At 41.7% G+C, this 22,722-nt stretch overlaps 2 protein-coding genes across 16 annotated transcripts in view; both read right to left on the reverse strand.

Annotated features, from left to right (window-relative positions):
* The window catches only part of LOC107373330 (NACHT, LRR and PYD domains-containing protein 12), a 306,418-nt gene that overhangs the window by 60,081 nt on the left and 223,615 nt on the right, over positions 1–22,722 (reverse strand). For 6 of the 12 annotated variants that reach the window (XR_011519105.1, XR_011519106.1, XR_011519104.1 and 3 more), the window contains exon 10: positions 692–808. The exons of 1 other annotated variant lie outside the window; for it this stretch is intronic. Coding sequence is in view for 3 of the 11 variants with exons in the window: in XM_070548108.1 (XP_070404209.1) it covers positions 692–808 (117 nt within the window). In the remaining 8 variants the exon portion in view is untranslated. Of the gene's footprint in view, positions 1–691; positions 809–1,020; positions 1,189–1,328; positions 1,491–17,419; positions 19,271–19,525; positions 19,694–22,722 lie in introns of those variants that run through there. 5 more of the 12 variants (XR_011519107.1, XR_011519108.1, XR_011519111.1 and 2 more) reach the window with 4 other exon arrangements.
* On the reverse strand, positions 4,386–14,148 carry LOC139066132 (uncharacterized). 4 transcript variants are annotated; one of them, XM_070548116.1, is made up of 8 exons: positions 10,811–14,148; positions 10,028–10,138; positions 9,496–9,558; positions 9,358–9,423; positions 9,147–9,287; positions 8,615–8,677; positions 6,692–6,974; positions 4,386–5,046 (listed from the first exon to the last, which is right to left on the reverse strand). In XM_070548116.1, the coding sequence occupies exons 3-8, from the start codon at positions 9,534–9,536 to the stop codon at positions 4,951–4,953; spliced, it is 690 nt and encodes a 229-aa protein (XP_070404217.1). In that variant the 5' UTR covers positions 9,537–9,558; positions 10,028–10,138; positions 10,811–14,148; the 3' UTR covers positions 4,386–4,950. The 4 variants fall into 4 exon arrangements, with proteins under 4 accessions (XP_070404217.1, XP_070404219.1, XP_070404220.1 ...); XM_070548118.1 differs by having other exon boundaries at positions 4,386–4,579; positions 10,811–14,141; XM_070548119.1 differs by having other exon boundaries at positions 6,736–6,974; positions 10,811–14,128.

Consider the following 22,722-nt stretch of genomic DNA (forward strand, 5'->3'; position numbering starts at 1 on the left):
TCGGCCCGGCCGCTCCGGTAATAACAGAATTGTCGGCTAGCAGTGCCTACACTACGCTCAGGACAATGCAGACTTTTCTCATGCATCGTTCCACAAATGTGGAATGACCTTCCAAGCACTACCAGAACTGCGGCTTCCTTTTCAATTTTCAAGAAACTCCTGAAGACCCTGCTCTTCAGAGAGCATCTTCTTAATTAGCATCCTCCCTGCACCCGTCCCCCCTCTCTACTGTCCACTCCTTGTTCCCTCCTCTCCATGACTGATGTCAATGTTGTTGTTGTTGTTACTGTTGTTGTTAGCCTCAAGGGCAAAATGTCGATTATCACTTGTAAGTCGCTTTGGACAAAAGCGTCTGCTAAATACATAAACATAAACATATGACGCTCAGCAGAGAAGCTATTGCGCATGTGCGACTCTCAGTAGAGATTGTAATGAAATGAGATTACAGCCGGTCAAACTGTACGTTCACAGCATGGTGCATATATATGCAGATCACCCTGATGTTGACCGTTTTTGTCACAATTTTGCTCAGGATTAGGGATTTAGCAAAGACGGCCAAAAATCACACAGTGTGATCCCGGCATTAAACCCTTTAGAACTCCACCAATTTATCAGTTCTACCAGAAATCAGCAGAAATCCTGTTTTTCTGTCTGAGGAGTCAAATGAATCAGTTAGAAACACTTTTCTTACTTTGTGTCTGAAGGTCCAGGTCCACTGAGGTCTGGAGGTCTACCCTTGGACCTGTCACTCTTCATAGACAGACAGCTGGGTTCTGGAGGTTCTGCTCTCCATCTGTGGTTCTGACCTCTGAAACACAAACATGTTGTAACTCAGATCACATCAATCCGTGAGAAAATCTCTGCTGAAACCATTTCAGAAGCTCTGAACACACAAACTGCTGCCGAGAATCAGAAGTTTCATGTTTGTAACTGAGGTCAGATGAAAGCTTCTCTAGATGATGGACATCAGAGAGGAGAAACCTAAACAAGTTCAATCAGCTTCATCAACACTTTTCTTACTTTGTGTCTGAAGGTCCAGGTCCACTGAGGTCTGGAGGTCTGGACGGGGAGGAGCTGCTCTTCATAGGTGGACAGCTGGGTCCTGGAGGTTCTGCTCTGTTCTCCTCTTCCTCCACAGAAACGTCCATCTTCCTCTTCAGTCACTCTGAGAGGAACCAGTTAGACTGACTGGGATTCACCAGTAAAGAATCAGGAATAAAGAGTCAGATGGAGAGTTTCACTCAAAACAAACAGAAAGACCTTTGGAACTCATTTCCACAGGCAGAATAATGAGTCATTTAACATTTAATAGGAAATATATATATAACCGAGACTGAATGAGGAGAGTGGATGTCCACTGATCAGAATGTCTGTGAAGGTTCTCGGTCATCCAGGTCATTGTAGTCTAAGGAGCTTTGAAAGAAAAGCGTCTGGACTTCTTTGAGTTGCTTGAAGACGTTTCACCTCTCATCCGAGAGGCTTCTTCAGTTCTAAGGGCAAATGGTGGAGAGTCCCAGATTTAAACCCAGTGGGAGTTTTCCCCCGAAAAGGGAACAAAAGACCCCCTGATGATCTTCTACATAAACACATGAGCCAAGGTGTGAGGGTGGGTGTGGGTCCTATTCAGCCAGAGTTTCGGGTGAGCTCATTGTGAAGCCTGGCCCCACCCTATCATGTGAATTCCTGAGGTCAGATGCAAGGGCGTCAGTTTGTTTTCAGAATTGCTGGGGACAATAACCATACACTTGTGTGGGGTTTAAAAATTACTGGGGACAGTAAGTAGGCTAGCACAGGGGTCGACAACCCGCGGCTCTGGAGCCGCATGCGGCTCTTCCATCCATCTGATGCGGCTCTCTGTGCTTGTAAAATAATGAATGGATATTTAAATAAAATGCTTTATATTTTACTGCATTAATTTTACACCTGTATGCCAATTCTAAATGTAAAGGTTGTCTGCGTAAACCTGAACAGTTCCAACCTGGTCTTACTGTGAGACCGGGTTGACGCGTCACGCTTGTGCGTAATCATATGCGCTTCTGAGCTGCTTTCTGACCTTCCCCACCTACAAAGTTTAATTACAACAATCAAACGTGACAGAGCCTGGATTTGGATTCTGAACAGTCTAAACATGTTTTAAAAAAGAAAAGTGTGACAAAAGTGGCACCTGCTCAGTAAAACCATCAACAGGGTGAAAAATATCAAAATATTGTAGGCAGAGACGGGCTACAACTTCTGGATCCACTTTATATAAATCGTTTTATTGATTATCGTCTTATGAAAGATAGCTTTTGACGTACACGAGCAACCAGGCACGTTGCAAGCTTTTCAAAAGTGTGGGGGATGTTGTCTGTGTCTAAAATATTTATGTTATTCATCTTGTTAGTTTAATTTCCATAATAGCGGAGCAGGTGCAAATTTTAGACGCGTCACGCATGTCTCCATTTTAAATATGTTTAAACTGTTCAGAATACAAATCCAGGCTCTGTCTCGTTAGATTGGTGTAACTAAAGTTTGTACTGAATGAAACTTTACATGAAACCATGTTGAGAAAAGGATCCGATTAAATCGTTTCCCCTCATTTACAGTCACGGAGTACAATGCAGTGCGCGTGGCTCTGGGGTTAATCAAGTTTAATTGTTTCTCTTTGCAACAATCTTCACAAGAAGGCAAAACAGTTAAATGGCAGGTTACAGATATTTCCATTTGACTGTTTATTTTGACGAATAAACTCAAGGATGTTGGTTGATTTCCTCCCACTGAAGCGGTCTGGAAACCCGGTCTCTCTGAGGGATGTGTCACTTGGAAAAATGTTATTTTTATGAAATTATGAAACTTTGGCTGAACAGCGCTTGTTCCCGTCTCTAATATGGAGACGCATGACGCATCCAGTCTGAGGCAGAATAGAGACATTTGATTAAGCACAAAGTTTATGTGGAGCAGAAGCGGTCGGGCCACGGCAGGTGAAATGTTCCTAGCCTACATGAAGTGGAACTGTTTAATTGTAACATTAATATGTTACTGGACACGCTGGTCTGGTTGGTTAGACCAGTGTTTGAAGTGGAAAACACACACACACACACACCAATTAAAATAATGCTGATAGCGTGGACTAGAAGACAGGTGATGGTTTATGTATTTAAATGATGATCAGGCTGCTGTAAAATGTAATCTCCATCCACATCCAGACACAATTATCCTCTATTCTTTCTCTAGTTGCTCTGCTCTTGTCTGGGCTGATCAGCTGATGGTGCGCGCGGCGTGCCTAACTAGCGGCTGCGATGCACATTTTACGCATTTGGAGAGGTGGGCTGGATGCTTTGCTTTTACTGGAAGATGGTCCACTTAACGCACGGGTGTAGACTAAATATTAATGACAAATGAATGAAAATTAAATTGGGAGTTTTTATTTCATATTTTAGAAATAAAAATGACGGGGGAAACATCTATGACGTCTTTTTAAACGAAATTTTCTAGCGCGACCTGCCTGCTTCACTAAGTCACTGCTTATTAAAGGCACAGTCCGCAGGATGACGCCGTCAGGGTGAGGAGGAGGAGATTTTTAAATTCGAACGGCTGTTGCTCACTCCCCCGCCCTTCCTGAAAGAGCCGAAAGCCACACCTCCCAATGTGCACGCGCAGGAAAAGCCGAGTCAACATCGGAGCATTGCTTCTTGTAATAGAGCTGAGCTAGTGTTAGCAATGGAGTTATCTGAGGTAAGAAAGTTGTATTTAACCAGCACATTAAACACTTACTGTTTACAAAAGGCATTTTATAAAGAATATCTATAAATATATTTATATTTTAAAATACCAGTAACAGTTGGCAATCTATATTGTAAATAAAATTAATCCTATCAAATTGTTAGCATTTTATTACAAGTAACTAGCTTATTTTTAATTGCTTTGCCATTCAAGATGGGATGAAATATCAAAGCATATAATTTATGTGGAAATCATGAATAAACACTGCATTCTGTGTAGTCCTCCTATAATCATGGTTGTTTTCATAGGGTTTCTGTTTATTGTTGGTTTAGCCCAAATTTTGACTAGATGTAAACCTGATCTGTGTCAAAATTGATTAATATGCAAGAGTACTTTTTATAGTAGTATAATTTTTTTTATTCTAATACAATTTAGAGTTCAGTGATTGAGGAATCCTCAGAGGAAGAGTTTGAACCTCCTATTGCACTCAAGACGTGGTGCAAAAAGGAGATGCCCACCATCATCTCAAAGCCGTGGTGCATCCAGAGGCCGTGGTGTGTCTAGAGGCCGCGGTGCATCCAGAGGCCGAAGAAGTGTGAGACACTCAGCTGTGGACCTTGGAGATGAAAATCTCTCTCGAGTTCGGAATCTTTGTTCCGAGTGAATAGACTTTGAACTGTAAGCATAACTGTTGCTGTAGCATCTCTTTCCACTTTTGTAGCAACACATACAGAACCTGAACCCTCAGCAGGCTATTGACATCCTTACCATGGTGCTGGACAGACACTGGTGTTCTCTTTGATGTACTTGCTCTCTCTGGTCCACCTGCCACAACACCTCCAACACCCAATCAACCTTCATGGTGTGTATGCTCCCACTGCAGAGATATACCAACTAATTTGGAAAAGAAATGCTGCCAACAGCCTCCCCAGACATGTATTTCAACTGTACCACACATGGAGGAGTTTATTCTGCAAAATTCCCTGACCCCAATGGTAACTACACTGGTTTTATTCCAAGACGATTGTAAATAAATGTATATATTTGATATCTTACATAAGTTTGTTTTTATATATTTTTGTTTGATGCTCTAATAAAGTGTTCTAAAGCACAACTCTGTGTTGCATTTGTAAAAATACCATAAATTTTAAAACTCCTGCACAACAACAAAAAATTATGTCTACCTCCAACATTTTACATAAATTTTTAAATTATTAGTCCTTATTTCCCCAAAATATATCTTTATTTTCAAAAAAAAAAAAAAAAAAACAGGAAACAAAAATAAAGAAGGTTTTGGGTTTTCTCTTGCCTCCCCCAACACCTATGTCTGTGGCAAAGTTTTACCTGTAAATAAAAAATAAACTCAATTAGCAATGGACTACAGGTGCTGGCCAGTAAATTAGAATATCATCAAAAGGTTGAAAATATTTCAGTAATTCCATTCAAAACGTGAAACTTGTACATTATATTCATGCAATGCACACAGACCAATGTATTTCCGATGTTTATTACGTTTAATTTTGATATTTATAGGTGACAACCAATGAAAACATCAAATCTGGTATCTCAGAAAATTAGAATATTCTAAAGGCCAATGAAAAAATGTTTGTTTCTCTAATGTTGGCCAACTGAAAAGAATGAACATGAAAAGAATGTGCATGTATAGCACTCAATACTTAGTCGGGGCTCCTTTTGCCTCAATAACTGCAGTAATGCGGCGTGGCATGGACTCGATCAGTCTGTGGCACTGCTCAGGTGTTATGAGAGCCCAGGTTGCTCTGATAGTCGTCTTCAGCTCCTCTGCATTGTTGGGTCTAGCGTATTGCATCCTCCGCTTCACAATACCCCATAGATTTTCTATGGGGTTAAGGTCAGGCGAGTTTGCTGGCCAATCAAGGACAGGGATACCATGGTCCTTGAACCAGGTGCTGGTGGTTTTGGCACTGTGTGCAGGTGCCAAGTCCTGTTGAAAGGTGAAGTCTGCATCCCCATAAAGTTGGTCAGCAGCAGGAAGCATGAAGTGCTCTAAAACTTCCTGGTAGACGGCTGCATTGACCCTGGACCTCAGGAAACAGAGTGGGCCAACACCGGCAGATGACATGGCACCCCACACCATCACTGACGGTGGAAACTTTACACTGGACCTCATGCAACGTGGATTCTGTGCTTCTCCGCTCTTCCTCCAGACTCTGGGTCCTTGATTTCCAAAGGAAATGCAGAACTTGCTTTCATCAGAAAACATAACTTTGGACCACTCAGCATCAGTCCAGTCCTTTTTGTCCTTGGCCCAGGCGAGACGCTTCTTGCGCTGTTTCTTGTTCAAGAGTGGCTTGACACACGGAATGCGACACCTGAATCCCATGTCTTTCATGAGTCTCCTCGTGGTGGTTCTTGAAGCGCTGACTCCAGCTGCAGTCCACTCTTTGTGGATCTCCCCCACATTTTTGAATGGGTTTGTCGTCACAATTCTCTGCAGGGTGTGGTTATCCCTAGAGCTTGTACACTTTTTTCTACCACATTTTTTCCGTCCCTTCGCCTGTCTGTTAATGTGCTTGGACACAGAGCTCTGCGAACAGCCAGCTTCTTTAGCAATCACCTTTTGTGTCTTGCCCTCCTTGTGCAAGGTGTCAATGATTGTCTTTTGGACAGCTGTTAAGTCAGAAGTCTTCCCCATGATTGTGGTGCCTTCAAAACAAGACTGAGGGACCTTTTAAAGGCCTTTGCAGGTGTTTTGAGTAAATCAGCTGATTAGAGTGGCAGCAGGTGTCTTCTATATTCAGCCTTTTCAGAATATTCTAATTTTTTGAGATACCAAATTTGGAGTTTTCATTAGTTGTCACTTATGAATATCAAATTTAAATGTAATGAACATTGGAAATACATTGGTCTGTGTGCATTGCATGAATATAATGTACAAGTTTCACGTTTTGAATGGAATTACTGAAATATTTTCAACCTTTTGATGATATTCTAATTTACTGGCCAGCACCTGTATTGTGTGGAAGATGTAAGGCAGATGATGTTTTATTTTACCATCACCGCAAGTCCGTAGGTGTTGTAGAAGTTCCTCTGTTGATGGTGCAGGAACTCCGGACAGCAAACCGTAACGCCTTGGATCCTCAGGCCTTAGCTTGTAGCGTTGAGGAAGACCTTTCTTGCTTGTCAAATGTCGGTCAGTTGCTTCTGGGATATTACAGTCATGAACTGTATCCTCAATGTTAATTTCTTGCAGAGTCTCAAGTTGTAATGTTTTTTGTAATGCTGCTCCAGTCCTGTGAACAAAAGCTTTTTATTAACAATGCGCTATTGCAGTTTTATAGAATGTTAAACCAGTGGTTCCCAAACTTATTTAGCCGCGCACCCCCTTCTATGTCCCGACCATGTCGACGCACCCCCCAGCCCCCACATCAGGGCATGGCTATATATATATATATATATATATATATATATATATATATATATATATATATATATATATATATATATATATATATATCAGACGTCAAGCTAAACAGACAGGGTTAAAAAAATATGATCGACCTTTTTCCCCATCACTTCCATTTTTTAAATAGTAATTAATAAACATTCGATACCATTACGATTTCCTTTGATTTAATTTTAAATAAATATTTAGAGTGCCCAGGTAGAACATAAACAATGCAATTTAATGGTTTTCTTAAAGTAGGAACGTTTAACCTGTGCGGCCAGAGCGCTCTCCTTCCTTCTGCTCTGCGTAAACCTGGACTGGTCACCTACTTGTGCGTAATCAAATGTCTATAGAGGAAAATATGGAAAAGCCATGAGGTTCACTTTTGCCTCAGACCGACTTATTGCTGTTTTATGGTGTGACTGAATCTGCGATCCGCTGCCACGCGGACTGGAATAACAAATGCTGCAGTAACAGGAGCTGTAGTCAGGTTCGGAGTCACTGGCTGGAGCGGACCCGACTTTAATACGTCATCCCAAAATAGAAGCTAATATCTTAATTTGACCTGGAATGAAAAATGTTATAAAACCTCTTAAAAGTTTTTATCACAGAGGAGGCAGCGCTGATTTCTGGGGCGCCGGAGTTTGCGCAGCGTGCGCTCTTACCCCCAAATTCCACTACCTCCGCTCCGCTCTGGTCTGCCCCCGCCCTCCGCAGCCGCTCGCTTCCGAACTCAATTTTTACTGGTACCCGCTCTACAACGGCTCCGCAACGGTGCGGAGACCTGAGGTGGGCAAACAAGCATGCGCGGGATTTTCGAGATCTTGCGATACAGTCCGAGCAATAAACGCGGAAGTTAGATCCAAACACCCGTTGTGTGGGAGAAGCATCGAAATGAACTGTTTAATCTGCCCATCATTTGTGTTGAGAGATCAGCAGTGTTTGGATCAACAAAGTGTGACTACTTTGATAGTAGAAACTGTATTTATGGCTTACTTTTGTACATTTAAACTTCAGCCGCCACTGATAGTTGTTAAAAGTTGTTAAACCTGTACATATGAAACAAAAAACGCCTTTTGTTTATCGATTTATTGTGAAAAACGGAAGTTGTGCTTGCTCCTTTTCCTGTTGGACGGTTGTGATTTCTGTCCATTTACTGCGGAGGTGCTCCGGCGTCCGGCGAAAATAGGATCGATTCTATTTTTGCCGGACGCTGGAACAGAGGGCGGCGCACGGCGCCGCACTGCTGGAGCACGGCCGCAGTAGTGGAATTGCTCTGATTGACTACAACGGGACCGATTTAGCTCCGGCGTTCGTGTCGGAGCGGAGGTAGTGGAATTTGGGGGTTATTGAATCTGCGTGTGTGTGCGTGTGCGCGCGCGCGCGGCACAGCTCCATGAGCCGCTCCAGTCACCGCGCCTCGTTATTTAGCGCTATTTAAACCAATGTTGTAAAATGACTTCTGCCCAGCCCAGATGTGCTCACCTGTGCACCCGTGAGCCGACAGACGCACTCTGAACTTCAGATCTCCGGCACGCTGTCAATAGCCTGAATGGGAAACATTTCTTATTTATTTAGTTACATCCACAATGTTCTGTGTGTGAGGTTTACAATGTCAGAACACCTGCATGAGACAGGGTGTTAATTACAATCTGCCAGAATGACTCACCACCTTCAGATTTCTCCAACACCGTTAAAAATGATCAAATACGGAACATATCGGCGAGCGCAAGCCAGAGTGCTGAAGCTCGGCGCATTGTTATTATGAAGCTAAGGCACATGTGGAGGACACACACACGTGCGCGCAAAAATATACTTGTTTTCAATTATATTTATTGTGCCCACTTACGTTTTCTTAGGCCCGCCCACAAACGAGTTTCTGGCTACGCTAATGGTGACATATGACAGACTTCTCTGAGCTCCGCAGCCATTACACTTTTCACCTCGCGCACCCCCTAGCGGCAGCTCGCGCACCCCCCACACTTTGGGAAACCCTGTGTTAAACGAAAGGAATTACCTTATGTGTGTATAAGGCGTGTAGTCCTCATCACCGCTGTCATCAGTACCGCTGTCCATCTCGATGGTTTCGTCCTCCTCTGAAGACGAATCAACTTCTGTTTCTCTGTTTGGTGACCATATGTCATCTGATGACTCTATCCTGAATATACACAATATAAAGTTTTTAGTATGGAAAATTAGACACATTTTATTAACATCTGAATACTTACACAGAGTTTTGAATATTGTTGAACTCTTCCTCGTCAATGTTTGCTTCAATTCCCACACAAGATAACCTAAAAAAGTAATTATTGTTTACTTTTCCTGACAAATGTGACAGCCAAATACAGATACAACCTTGTACTTACATTTGTTTAGATCCTTCTTTTTTAGTTTCACCTTGTTCCATCACCTCCTCCAAATTATCATCCCTATGAAAATAAAATACAAGCACAAGAATATGATTAGAATCAATACATATTTTGTCATTTTGAAGGTAATAGACCTCGTCTATTGGCCGTCATCATCACCCTCTCCTCATTTTTCTCACTCTACTTATTACGCATTTCTCTGTATCCACTGAATTCCTTCTTTACAAATAATTTCCTGTCTCTCTCTTTACATTTTAAAAACACAATTGTGTTATTTTTTTCTCATAAACTTTGAAATAAAAATATAATTTTTTAAAATATGTTTAATTTTGTTGTTGTGAAGTGTCTCAAGAGTTTTATCTTGAGAGGCGCTATATAAAATGTAGTTTTACTATTTATTTCTATACATTTTTTATAGTCATTCATTATCCCATTTCTAGAATTTTTTCAAAATAATCCACCACTAACTTAAAACAAACAGAGGCAAAATTATAATATTCCTGGTAGAGGTTTATAGGCAGCTATTTACCTTTCAGATGATTCTCCATGAATGCTAGACAGAGCTGGCACTGGTGTTGGAGAAATACACAGTTGGCGCTTCAATGGTGTAGATGTTGATGCTTCATATTTGGACTGATGACTGTAAAAAACAAAGCCCAAAAATTAGTGATCACAAGCTAAACAAGTCTCCCCAGCCTTCACAGATTTTTGCACGAGCTGATTATCATTCCTTTTATTTTAATATGGAGTTTTCACGTAGGTAAGACCACAAACTCAGATGGTAATCTGTACACGTGGCCCACCCAGGTTAGCACAATATGTCTTTCAGTGCTAATGGAAACGTAAGGTTTTGGATACGTTCCTGATCAATCACACCTAATTCTAACTGCTGAATCATCTCCTCAGACTTCTACAAGTGCTACATGAGCTGCTGATTACTCGTTTTAATCAAACACGCAGCTCAGGCAAGTGTAAACACCTAATTCAGCTTTCAAGGTGCTAACTGAACCCCGCTAACGGGGAAGTTATAAACAAGAGCTTAAAACAATATACTGAAGTGGCCTATAGTTAAACGCCACACTAATCATTAGCTCCCATATAAACAAAAACTAAAATCCCCTTTCGTTACTCAAACTTCTTCCAATATAGCATAAATAGTTCGACTAGCATCGATTCATGTCGACTTAGCATTCAAGCTAATGCTACATTAGCCAATAGGACACCAAGCATACAAAGCTTGTTTGCTCTATTACTTCTTTCAGTGAAAGAAAGATTATAAGTAAATTTATCCGAAAAACAATAAATAACTTACCTGTCTAAAAGATACTTTGCCAACTCTTCATCCGTTTTCAGGCCGTGTAGATCACGAAAATCTCTCCATCGTGTGTAAAACAATCTCCAATGTAAATTCCACTCGACTGTCTTAAACGTCTTACAGCCACTTTTGAAGAAGGGCTTTTAAACTTTTTAAATGTTTTTTGAGATGTGGAAGGCAGTCGAGGAATCGGTAATTTGGGGTTTTGTTGCTCCAAGTTTCTGCAGTAAGCCGAGTGAGGCGCGTGACACTATTGTGCACGCTGAGATCTGCTCGTGCTCGATGATTGACAGCTGCCCCCTGGTGGAAACGCAGCACTATTGGTCAACGCGTTAGGCTTGCAGAAATATTGGCTGAGCTCTACAGGGCAGGGGAGGGACTTAGGAGAAAATTGAAATATTAAAGATTATTTACCGTAAATCCTCTAATACAGGCCCGGGCCTGTATTTGACTCAAGCTCATCAAGCTCCAGGCCTTTATTGGAAGGAGGGACAGTATTAGAGACAGGCCTCTATTTCTATTTGAGCAAAATGAACTAATGGTTCGCTGGAGTTTTTGACAATTAAAATTGCACCCACATTTTCAAAGTTAAACACATCTCTTTTAACAACGGTAGTTTCTGCTTCAACCCTCTCCCCCCTCCCCCTGCGCAGCAGCCGCAAACTCACTGATGCGCCTGCAGCCTCTCGGAGTTCCTGCTGCTCTAAACATTAAAATAATTATTTCATTTTCTGTTCCTCACTTCTGATGACCTTCAGTGGTGTCTGTTTGTTGCAACAGCAGGTACAAAAACTAACTTGTTTTGATTTGACTATTTTTCTGTCCTGTCTGTCTATTATCTTCCTGCATCTCCTCTCAATCCTAAAGAAAAACTGCTACCTGGGTTCATATATATTCACCTTATGAGTTACCTTTGAACTGCAGTTCTAAAAGATCTACCGACCGCAAAAACAGCGGAGCGCTTGCTGTTTGGCGGCCGTATCAGTGATCAGTGCGTCGGAGGACAAGGTGATGCCCGCAGCGCCCCGCTCCACAGCATGCAGCGAAACGCATCAGGCGCAAATAAAAGACAGAAAACATTAAAGGAAATGAACTGACATGAACGATCGCGTGTTAAATTAGTTTTTGAAGTGGCGACACCTGATTGTTACTGTGGCCGTGCTCAGGAGGCAGATCTACCGACCGCGAAAACAGCTGAGCGCTCCCTGCTTGCCAGCCGCATCATGGATCTGTGCGTCAGAGGACAAGTTGATGCGCCCCGCTCCACAGCAGCGATACACATCAGGCGCAAATAAAAGACAGAAAACATTAAAGGAAATGAACCGACATGAACGATCGCGTGTCAGTAGCTACGGTCTGGCACAGCGCGTTGCTGATCACAGAGAATGTGATCATACGATAATTCAATAGGGAGCGTGGTTTCACAGACGCGGAAGTGATAGCGTCGGTGAAACGCCGGCTGCTCTAGGAAACCCCCGAGCGTTCGAGCGTCAACGAAGTGACACGGAAATGCCGGGCTTTCCAGAAGTAAGTAAGATAACTTACTATGAGCTGATAGTTCGTTGGATTGATTGGTAGGTTGGAAACTCTGATCATGAATCTGAAGAAACGATAACTGAGTGGTGAGCTGGAAAGGCGACTTCCGTTTGGTTTATAGCCACGGTTTGTGACGTAGGTGCGACGTAGAGGGAATCCCCGCGAGGGGCATGCTGGGAGTCCCTACTTCGCGGATTTTCACCTATCGCGGCCAGGTCTGGAACGCATCTACCACGATAAACGAGGGATTACTGTAGTTCATACACCCCCTACTGCTGCTCTCCAGAGTGTTCTGCAGTGTAATCAGCACGTTCTCTTTGAACTTGATAGTGTAATGACCTGGCTGGGGTTGTAAGCCAGGTGCATTCTGGGTATTGTGTTATATGTTTCCTATCATTCTGCTAGTTCCTATGTGCTGATTTGCGTGTTGTGTGAGTGTTATGTAAGCCACAGGGAAGGTGATGTGTGTTCTGTGGAGCGGGTTGAATTAGCATGGTTAACTGACACCGTGACTTTGTGTGGTAGGAGCGTGATAGAGGATCATGTCTGTAGCGTTACAAAGCGTTGATAAAAAGCCTAATAAAGGTCTGCGTGAACCCCTACTGCCTCCTGCTGGTTGATTTGGGAACTATAACCTTGCCGCTGGGACGCTCGTACTTGCTTGTTACCACATTCCATCCGACCACAATAAGAGACCGGCCATTATTGACCTCTGCTGACTCCGACACCGGCCAAAATTGGAGACCCGGCCTTTAATTGAATACCGGCCTGTATTAGAGGATTTACGGTACTTTTTTTAATAAAATTGGGTCAGATGGTCAAAATCAAACATTTTTAAAGTTATTCTACATTTAAATGTTGCAGACTGTGCCTTTAAGGCCTGTCCAAAATTACCGTGACCCACCCAAAAATGAAAACCTGGCGCCGCACCAGTTATAAACCTCTGCAAATTGTTGTTCTTCACTTTATAAAACTCAGACTTTGTACAGCTAATGTCAAGATGTAAAATTATGAATTCAGTCGAGCTCTTCCGTCCCTCTCCTGTTTCTCCTGGAAACCCGACATCGGCTGTCAGAAGCGGGAGGTGAAGAAGGAGATGAGGCAAACAGAGTGAGTGCGACCTAAAGAAACCAGACTGGTGTGGAGGTGAGCAAAACAGCTGGAAAAGTGTGGGTGTTGAATCCCCCACGGGTGCGACGCCCATGCGAGTGACCGGTACCGGCTGCTGTCACCTGTTGTGAGCAGCTCTCTGCTGTCTGAGGGTAGGCCCCGCCCACAACGCTGCGGCTGCTGTGGTGTTTTCTTTACTGCGGGAAACGGGTAATAATGGCTCTTTGATGGGAACAGGTTGCCGACCCCGGTATAAGATCTGAGCTGGTAAAAACAAAAATCCTCATCAGCAGGCATTTTTTAAAGTGGGGGGGACACAGCTGCCAATCACAAATTTTGCCGGGTACATGTCCCCGGCGTCCCCGGTTAAAATGACGCCCATGGTCAGATGGCCCAGGATATGCATCTGGGATGCCTCAACGCCCATGCGTATCCTGGGCCATCTGACTTAAGGAATTCACATGATAGGGTGGGGCCAGGCTTCACAATGAGCTCACCCGAAACTCTGGCTGCATAGGACCCACACCCACCCTCACACCTTGGCTCATGTGTGCTGAAATGTAGGGAAACGAGCCGTTTTGCTGATCACCAATTTAAAAACAAAAACAAAAGAATGTAAACGGAAGTCAACTCGTTTTTTGTTTTCAACATAAAAAAGGAAAACGAAAAACAAACTTTTTTTGTTTTTCGATAGTGTATTTCAAGATGAAACGTTTAAATCAGAAAATATGGGGAATAGTTATTTTTCTGCCTTAAATTCACCTTTTTCGCTGTGACCTGGAAGTTTACCTGCAAAAACACAAGCGAAGAAAAAAAAAGAAGGTGACGCAGTTTGTTCTGAAGGTGAATCAAAGCAACAACCCGAACACAGAGAGAAAAGCTCTCAGAGACTCATACAGGAGAACAAGAACAATGTTCACTTCTAACTCACCTGATTCACACGCTTTACTTTCTTCTCTTCTGTCCACATTCAACCCAGTCTGAACCGGATTATCAGCGTTAACGGAAACCAACGAAACACAAACTGGAATAAAAATTACTTCCATTAACTTGACTCAGAGTAACAACGAGGCTTTTAATAAAAGAAAACTAACTAAAACGGTAACCAGAGTTCACAAATCTGACTAAAACTTCCAGAGAAAATGTCCTCCCTTTGTCCTCCGTTCCTGTTAATATCAAGTTCGGTTTCGGTTTGGTGATGATTCAGAGTAGTTGATGATTCAGGGCAAGAAACTCTTTGGTGCACTACCGCCACCTACTGGACTAGAGGGGAGTAAGTAACTATAAAACTTTAACAAACTAATCATCATCGTCATCATATTAATAATAATAATAATAATAATAATAATTATTATTATTATTATTATTATTATAGACTAATAATAACAACATTCCTGGGTAAAACATGACACTGTCTCATCCTGAGTTGTTCTAAGGGCCCTGTACATAATCTCAAGGTCTGATGATGAAATCTATTTTCTGAGTACAGAGAGACACTGAGCAAAATTATCTTTTAAATTAGAAAAAGTCCAACACAAACAATTAGTCTGTTATTAACCAGATTGTTTTCATTTAATATCCTGATGAATAAAACCACAAACCCTCGCTGACTTTTACTAACAAGCAGCACATCGTTTATAAAACTTGACTAAATACAGCAAATGTCCAAAAGTCCCTGTTAGCTCACTGGACTCAGTTTCCCAGAAGGCCCTGGTCAGAACGTGTCGCAGCTCTTTCACTTATTTATTGTGTTTAGGACGTTCCTTGTTCTGCACAGGTACAATGTTATGTAGCAAACATCTGTAAGGAGCCGCATTAATAGATGGAGCCACTGGCAGCTGTTTATTTTGATTTATTACCCTGTTTGTGTTTTCTATTGTTTCCATGGAAACCATAATAATAACCTCTTCGGTGAACAGGAATAAACTTCTTTAAAGCCTGTTTCTGGATGTCAGCCCATCCTTCTGACCCAGGAGATGTTGGGTTGCACATTCCACCTGTTACCAGCTGGTATTCAGGTAACATCTTCACTTTCAGAGGCTTCATGTGGAATAAAAACATTTAATGATAAAAATGTATTGTTGTCTACCTGATGTTGCACAGCTGCTGCCAACTTTTTTAGGACTTTATTCAACAGATGTCAGACTTGTAATAATTCTGCTGAGCTGTCAGATGGAATGGCTCAAACACCAAGCAGCTGAAGCTGATGATCCAAATGTAGCTGTACAGGATTTCCCTTTCTGAGCTCTTCTGAATCCGTTTCTACGTTCTAATGTCCTTCCCAGACATCACACCGGCACCATCAGTGACTCACTATTTTACTGGTGTCCAGTCCAAAGTGTGACAGCTCTCCCAGAGCTATGTCAGTCAGTGACAGGACATCACACTAGTCAGTGATCAGCCAGGATTCGCTCTCATGGAACATTTCTGATCCTCATTTAGAAAATCAACAGAAATGTTTTCATGGCCAGTTGGATCCTTTGTTCTCTACTCAGTGTCACTTTATTTTACAACACAATGAAAACAGCTGAGGGGGACCAAAATGCTTTGTAGTTAAACGAGGTAACAAAGAACAAATGAAACTTCCTGGATGATAAAACAAGAATAAAGAACAAGTTGTTCTTCAATCTGATCTTGGGACATCCAGGAGAACCAGGCTGGTAGAGCTGAGTGCTCTCCCTGGTGTGTAGATGTTAATAAGATTGGTTCAACATGACATGATGGTCCAGATGAGTTGTGATGAATGGGTTAAAGACTTTCTCCTGATCTTTTACAGGGAGATGTGGCTTCACTCTGGTCAGAAGTCTAAGATGGAACAAGGTGCTTTTATCACTCTGCTCTGATCTGTTTATCCAGCTTACAAATGAGCTTTATTTGTTTTAAATATATTAATTATTTACAGTCATGTTTAAATTGGCACAGAATGTATTAAATGCTTTGTTGTTTTTACCACTAAAGGTTCTAAATAAATAAATACATTTTACCTACTTACTAAGATTCTTACATGTTTACAAAGCTCTGTATTTATATTTTGTAAATAATCCAAAATCCTAAAAGTTTTAAAGTGTTCATAAACAAAGTTTATTCTGTGGTTTTTAGAACTGTCTTCATCTAGGGGCAAACATGTAGTTTCACTAAATGTCCACAAGAGGGCCACACAGATCCATAAAACTCAGATAAGTTAGTTTGGGTTCATTTTTGTATCATTAAAGGTAAATTAAATCAACAAACTTCTCATATATTAAGTTTGTTTTAGTAAATCATGATAACTTATTAAAGGCTTTTATTGTGTTAGGAGGCTTGGTGCCATTCTGTCTTTTTTATATTATTTTTCCATTTATTTTATGATATTTCGTTGTTTTGTTTTTTGATTATTTTATGATTTGTTTAGTTGATCTCTGTGACATTTCTTTCTGTGATAAGTGCTATGTAAATAAACTTTCCAGACTTTTTCTCTATTTTCTCTTTATTTGTTTCATTCAAAGTGTTAAATATATATATATATATATATATATATATATATATATATATATATATATTCACTTTATTTATGCGTTAGGAACTTCATTTGCAGTCAGAGCGTCAGCACAACACATAAAAACAGCATCAAAACACTCACACATACACACAATTTGAAATCCTACTCACATCTACACACGCTTAAAGGAATTTAAAAAGGAACACGATATTAAAAGATTACTAGTTCAATCTAGATGTACCGTAGTGTTGGTCACGGTCACTTTTGCTGGGGCATGCTATTTAACAGGCGGATTGAAGAGGGAAGGAAGCTGGAGGAGGCCCTTCATGTCTTCACTGGGAGGGCCCTGAACCGCCGGCCTGATGGTAACTGGGTGTAATGGGAGTGGAGAGCATGTGACGGGTCTGTGGAGATCTGTGTGCCTTTTCTGAGAACTGAAGTGTTGTGTGTGCTGGTAAGTGACTGCTGCTCCTCACCGATGATTTCACTGCTTATCCTGATTGTTTTATTGAGCATGTTACGCATATAAACAACGAGAAAAACAACATGCATAAACACCAAACAATTTGAATGAAAAGGGGCAGAAGGAAGAAATAAAAATTTCCATCTCTTCCCTCCTCATTTCTGTCTCCTACTGTTTGTCCTTTTAAACACTTTGAGAACAGAAATGAACTCCGTGCAAAGTCAGATGATATCAGCTAAAGAGTTCATTTCTCCTCTCGAGGTTTTAGCAATGGAAATAAACTCTGACAGCGTCTAATCTGGACCTGATGAACTCCAGTGAAGCCCTGCAAAGGGAGTTCATTCATGGCCAGAATAAAGTGAATTGTAGCATTTAAGAGTTTAGCTTTGACACTTTGCTCCCTCTTTATTATGTCTGCACTCTCACTAACATCTCATCTGATGCACTTAGTAACATGAAGTCTCACTTTAAAGAGAATCACACATCAATGAACAACCCACCACAGAAAGGTCAAAGATTTATCTGACAGCAGCAACACTAAAAGTGTTCAAATGCTCCAACATCCAGACTAATTGTTCCAAGTATCCAGTGAACAACAACTAGTCTGAGCAAACAGTCAATGCAGGATCCAGTGAGTCTGTCTAGGAGCTCCAGAAGAACATCATCCAGCAGCTGGGAACATGTGGGTCAACTTCTAATAACATCTTGGAGTTCAGAGAGTGGATGAGCAGCCTGTGGAGAGCAGTACTACACGAGAACTTCATCTTCAGAAACAGCCTGGTAGCTGATGCAGACATGAGGCTCTGCTCAGAGGACAACACATAAAGAAATGTCCTCCTGGGTTACCCATGCAGAGAGCAGGATTCATCATTTTGGGACAGTTGCTGCAAAGTCTGAAACATCTGAGCTGAGAGAGTTCATCAGTCAGTTAGAAAGGGAAGCAGCCACAGAGCTGTCTCCATGGAGACGAAGCTGCTTGGTCATACCATACCATACCATACCATTTTATTTATAAAGCGCATTCAACATGGCATTACAACCAGACAAGGCGCTGTACATTAAAAGATTACAGTTAAATTAACACGTTCAGAATGACATTTAAAGCATAGTTTATAAGAAAAAATGAAAACAAGAAAATACTAGAACTAACAGTCGTAAAACACTAAAAACACAAAAGGAATGTGAAACAACAGATAAAAACATATGAAAGAACCACAGTAATACAGATGTTAATTATAGTGCATTCTATTGTAGAAAGAATGCAGATGTCGAAAGTGGTCCATGATTATGTATTATATGCAAGGTTGAAGTAGTGAGTTTTCATGCGAGATTTAAAAATGCTAATTGTTGGTGCTTGCCTCACTAGTAGTGGTAATGCATTCCACAGCTTGGGAGCACAGAGAAAGCCCTTTCTCCACGGCTTTTCAGACGTGCGTTTGGAAGAGCTAGGAGGAGCTTATCTTCAGACCTGAGAGCACGAGGCGGATTGTAGTAATGGACGAGTTGACACAGATATGGAGGAGCTTGACTGTTCAGGGATTTATAAGTGAGAAGCATGATTTTGAAATTGATCCTGAGATGAACGGGCAACCAGTGGAGAGATTTTAGAATTGGTGTAATGTGCTGTCTTCTGTCAACTCCAGTCAGGAACCTAGCTGCTGAATTCTGGACTAGCTGAAGTCTAGATTGAGCTGCTTTACTGATGCCGTATAAGCAGGAGTTGGAGTAATCCAGCCGTGAAGTGATGAAAGTGTGGACTACTGATTTGAGAAGACGGACACTCAGGATGTGCTTAAGTTTAGAGATACGCCTGAGGTGGTAAAAAAATCATCTGGAAGAATTCCTTCATCAGTCATGTGGTCGTGTTCATCTGGTTGAAGGACACAGAGAGGAATTGTCCATCAGCATCAAGAGTCTTTGTAACCAGATAGAAACTGAACCAACTGACAAGAAATCAGAGTAAAGACTGTTTCTGATGCTCTGATAAGAGCTGCAATTCCACCTGCTCAACTTTGTTTTTAACACTTTAGAACTCCACTAATTCATCAGTTCTACCAGAATTCACCAGAAATCCTGTTTTTCTGTCTGAGGAGTCAAATGGATCAGTTAGAAACACTTTTCTTACTTTGTGTCTGAAGGTCCAGGTCCACTGAGGTCTGGAGGTCTGGACGGGGAGGAGCTGCTCTTCATAGGTGGACAGCTGGGTCCTGGAGGTTCTGCTCTGTTCTCCTCTTCCTCCACAGAAACGTCCATCTTCCTCTTCAGTCAGTCTGAGAGGAACCAGTTAGACTGACTGGGATTCACCAGTAAAGAATCAGGACTAAAGAGTCAGATGGAGAGTTTCACTCAGACAGGTTACCAAGTCAAGAGTTTTCTAGAGACAAACAGGAAGTGAGACGTGATGCAGCAGTTTGTTGTGAAGGTGAATCAAAGCAACAATCCACAGAGAGAAAAGCTCTCAGAGACTCTGACAGGAGAACAAGAACAATGTTCACTTCTAACTCACCTGATTCACGCGCTTTACTTTTCTTTCTTCTCTTCCGTCCACATTCAATCCAGTCTGAACCGGATTGGGTTTCCTCCTAATCTGATGAGAACTGTTTCATGTAAAAATGTATAAAAATGCATTCATTGATTTGTAATGGTTACAAAACTTTAGCCATGTTTAAACGCTGTTGTTTTACACATTTACCTCCACTTGTTGCCATTGATGATGCGCTTGTTATTTAGCTGAAGTTTGCTCTCCCCAGACTTTTTGACCCTAATGGGCATCCGTTGGTAAGGTCTCAAAAAATACAGCTTGCTTGTAACGATTTAGGTATCAGATTCAAAAATAATAACAACAACAATAATAATAATATTCAGTCACTTTTTCAGTTTTAGATTTTTAATTCTCATTTGATTCACTCATTCTAGCTTTGATGTTGTTAGCTTAAACTTATGAAAATCACAATTATTACATAAATACCTTCATTTCATTATAAAGTAAGTCACTTCCAAGCAAAAACCACCTTTGGGAAAGTAAATAAATGTAAAACAACATTTAGATTAATTTCTTAACATACAGTTATCGCCATCAATGATTTTAACAACAGAACCTTCACATTAGCAGCCACCGCTAAAACATCTCAGAGAACAAATAAAAGGGTTGAAAACAAACACAAACAAGACAACAAAAGGATGTTGACATGTCATCAGCAGGATTGTCCCTGCTGTAAACAGGCAAATCTGCTCATTCTTTCTAGCTACCATGTTTTTTTATCATAAACGTGTATTTGACTAGTGCCGGCCCAGCAACCGTCACATGGGTGTCTTAAGCAGAATTTCACCTTGTGACCCACAGTTAGAAGCAGAAAACAACCTTAAAGTTACGAGCTAGATATTAAACAGCACAGATGAGGTCAAAGGTCAACAATGTAGTTATAAAATAATCTGGTATCATTATTACTTTAAAGGAGCAGAAGATGTTTTTTTGCTTGCTGATCAAGCAAGGTACTTTTTGAAAATCCAACTCCCCCTTCCTCAGGTGACCCCCACCTAAGCCACGCCCCCAGAACAGAAGAACGCGTGTTTGTTCCTGAGGGTTCAGTTCACGAGTTTCGATCAGTTGTTCTTAATTTCATCTGCACCGCACAAACGGCAATCTAAGAAAAACCCACGAGCAATCGATTAAAACTTCTAGAACCTACCCTTAACCCACACGTGAGTTGCCAAGGCAACAAACTGACAGACAGCTCTGGCAGCCAACATGGGCCCGGGTGTGTTGACAGGCAACATGTCCGTCACCTAAACATTTCCCTTTAAGAAAATACTCTAAACAGAACATGTAAAATAATACTCCTTAAAGAAATATGCAAACTGAACAGAACATTGCATCCGCTCCACTACCTAGCCCAGCTGCTCCAAGTCAAGAACACGCAATTTCCCTCTGGGATTAATAAAGTAGTTTTGAACTGAATTGAATTGAATTGAATTGGCACACATGGAGGGGTAAGTGAAGAGCATGAGGGGTGGTCAGGGAGGACAGCTTGATGGATGGCTCATGATCCAGTAATTAATAATGGGACGTTCACTCTGATTGTATGAGGTTCCTCAGTGATACGTTTCAGAGGTGATTAAACTCATTCTTTTTATTAAATTTACAAAACATTTAATTCACTTGTAGCCATCAGTATGTGAAGAGCATTTCAAGCAATGTGGCAAAAACATTCCAGAGAAACCTGCTCTGCACCTTTAAAAGCTGCTTCTCATCTGGTGACTTAGTCCAGAGGCCAAAGCACCAACACCAGGATTCAGAGGTGATTGTGAACCCGGTGATTTGAGCTCTCAGGTTAACTTTTATCTCAAACATCAAAGAAAACCTCAAGGCTGCTGTTTGTTCACAAGGATCTGGTGAAGTGAATCTTAAAGTGTTATAAATACCCCACAGAGAAGCTGCCAACAGCTCTGACTGCTAAAACAAACAAAGCAGTAATAAAACTATAGCTGGATAATAAAAATGAAACTGACATCTATCCTGATCATTTCGGCGCTTCTCGTTTACGTCTTTAGTCTCGGCAGCTGATTATTAACCACAGGAGGCTGAAACGTGTCACGTTACCCTGAAGAGTGTGAATGATCTGACTTCTTTATGTGAACAAACTCCACTGCAGCTCCTTCTAAATCTGGACTGTTCTACATCAGAAGTTGGTGCGGTCGATTCGGTCTTGCTTCATCTGGGACTTTGCCTTCTCCTTCTGCAGGAGAACGTGTTCTGCAAACTCCCTCACGGCTCCCGCCCCCCCAAGGAGGCGGCAGGTGTACTTGGCAGCGTTGGCGGCGTCTGATGAAGCGTCTGCAGGAGCTGCACTCAAACCCGCCAGATTCAGACAGCTGCTGTCAGCTGTGTCGTTACCTGGGAGGAGACACGGGCATAAACATGGTTCCAGTGTTTCATAGCAATGACTGCACTGTTCCAGTAAGCCGACACGCCCATGGTACATACAGGTTAATGTTTGCTTCTACTACAGGGACTGGCTGCATGTATTATCATCACTATGATGCTTTTATACCTTCACTATGAAACGGATTTCAGCAGCTGACGAGTTCCTGGTTGGTCAGAGCTGTGACACAACTGAATGTTGAGATCAATGACGCTAAAACCTCCACAGGTACATAAATAAGGAACAGCAGCTTTACCCATGTAAGCTACATCTTTCCAGTCCAGATTCCTCTCCTTCACGACTGGCAACACATCACTTAGTGGGTCCTCTCCCACCTGCATGACCTCACACCCCGTTAGCTTCTTCAGCTTATCTGCTAACAACTGGGCCACAGGGTCCT

Source organism: Nothobranchius furzeri, chromosome 2 (assembly GCF_043380555.1).
Source record: "Nothobranchius furzeri strain GRZ-AD chromosome 2, NfurGRZ-RIMD1, whole genome shotgun sequence".
Classification (NCBI taxonomy): domain Eukaryota; kingdom Metazoa; phylum Chordata; class Actinopteri; order Cyprinodontiformes; family Nothobranchiidae; genus Nothobranchius; species Nothobranchius furzeri.

Excerpts from the sequence above, each read along its gene's own strand:
- LOC139066132 (XM_070548116.1), bottom strand. The coding sequence starts at position 9,536 with ATGGAACAAGGTGAAACTAAAAAAGAAGGATCTAAACAAAT. Across the intron at positions 9,288-9,357 it reads AACAATATTCAAAACTCTGT|GATAGAGTCATCAGATGACA; the intron begins GTAAGTATTCAG and ends GTGTATATTCAG. Across the intron at positions 6,975-8,614 it reads GTCGGCTCACGGGTGCACAG|GACTGGAGCAGCATTACAAA; the intron begins GTGAGCACATCT and ends TTTTGTTCACAG.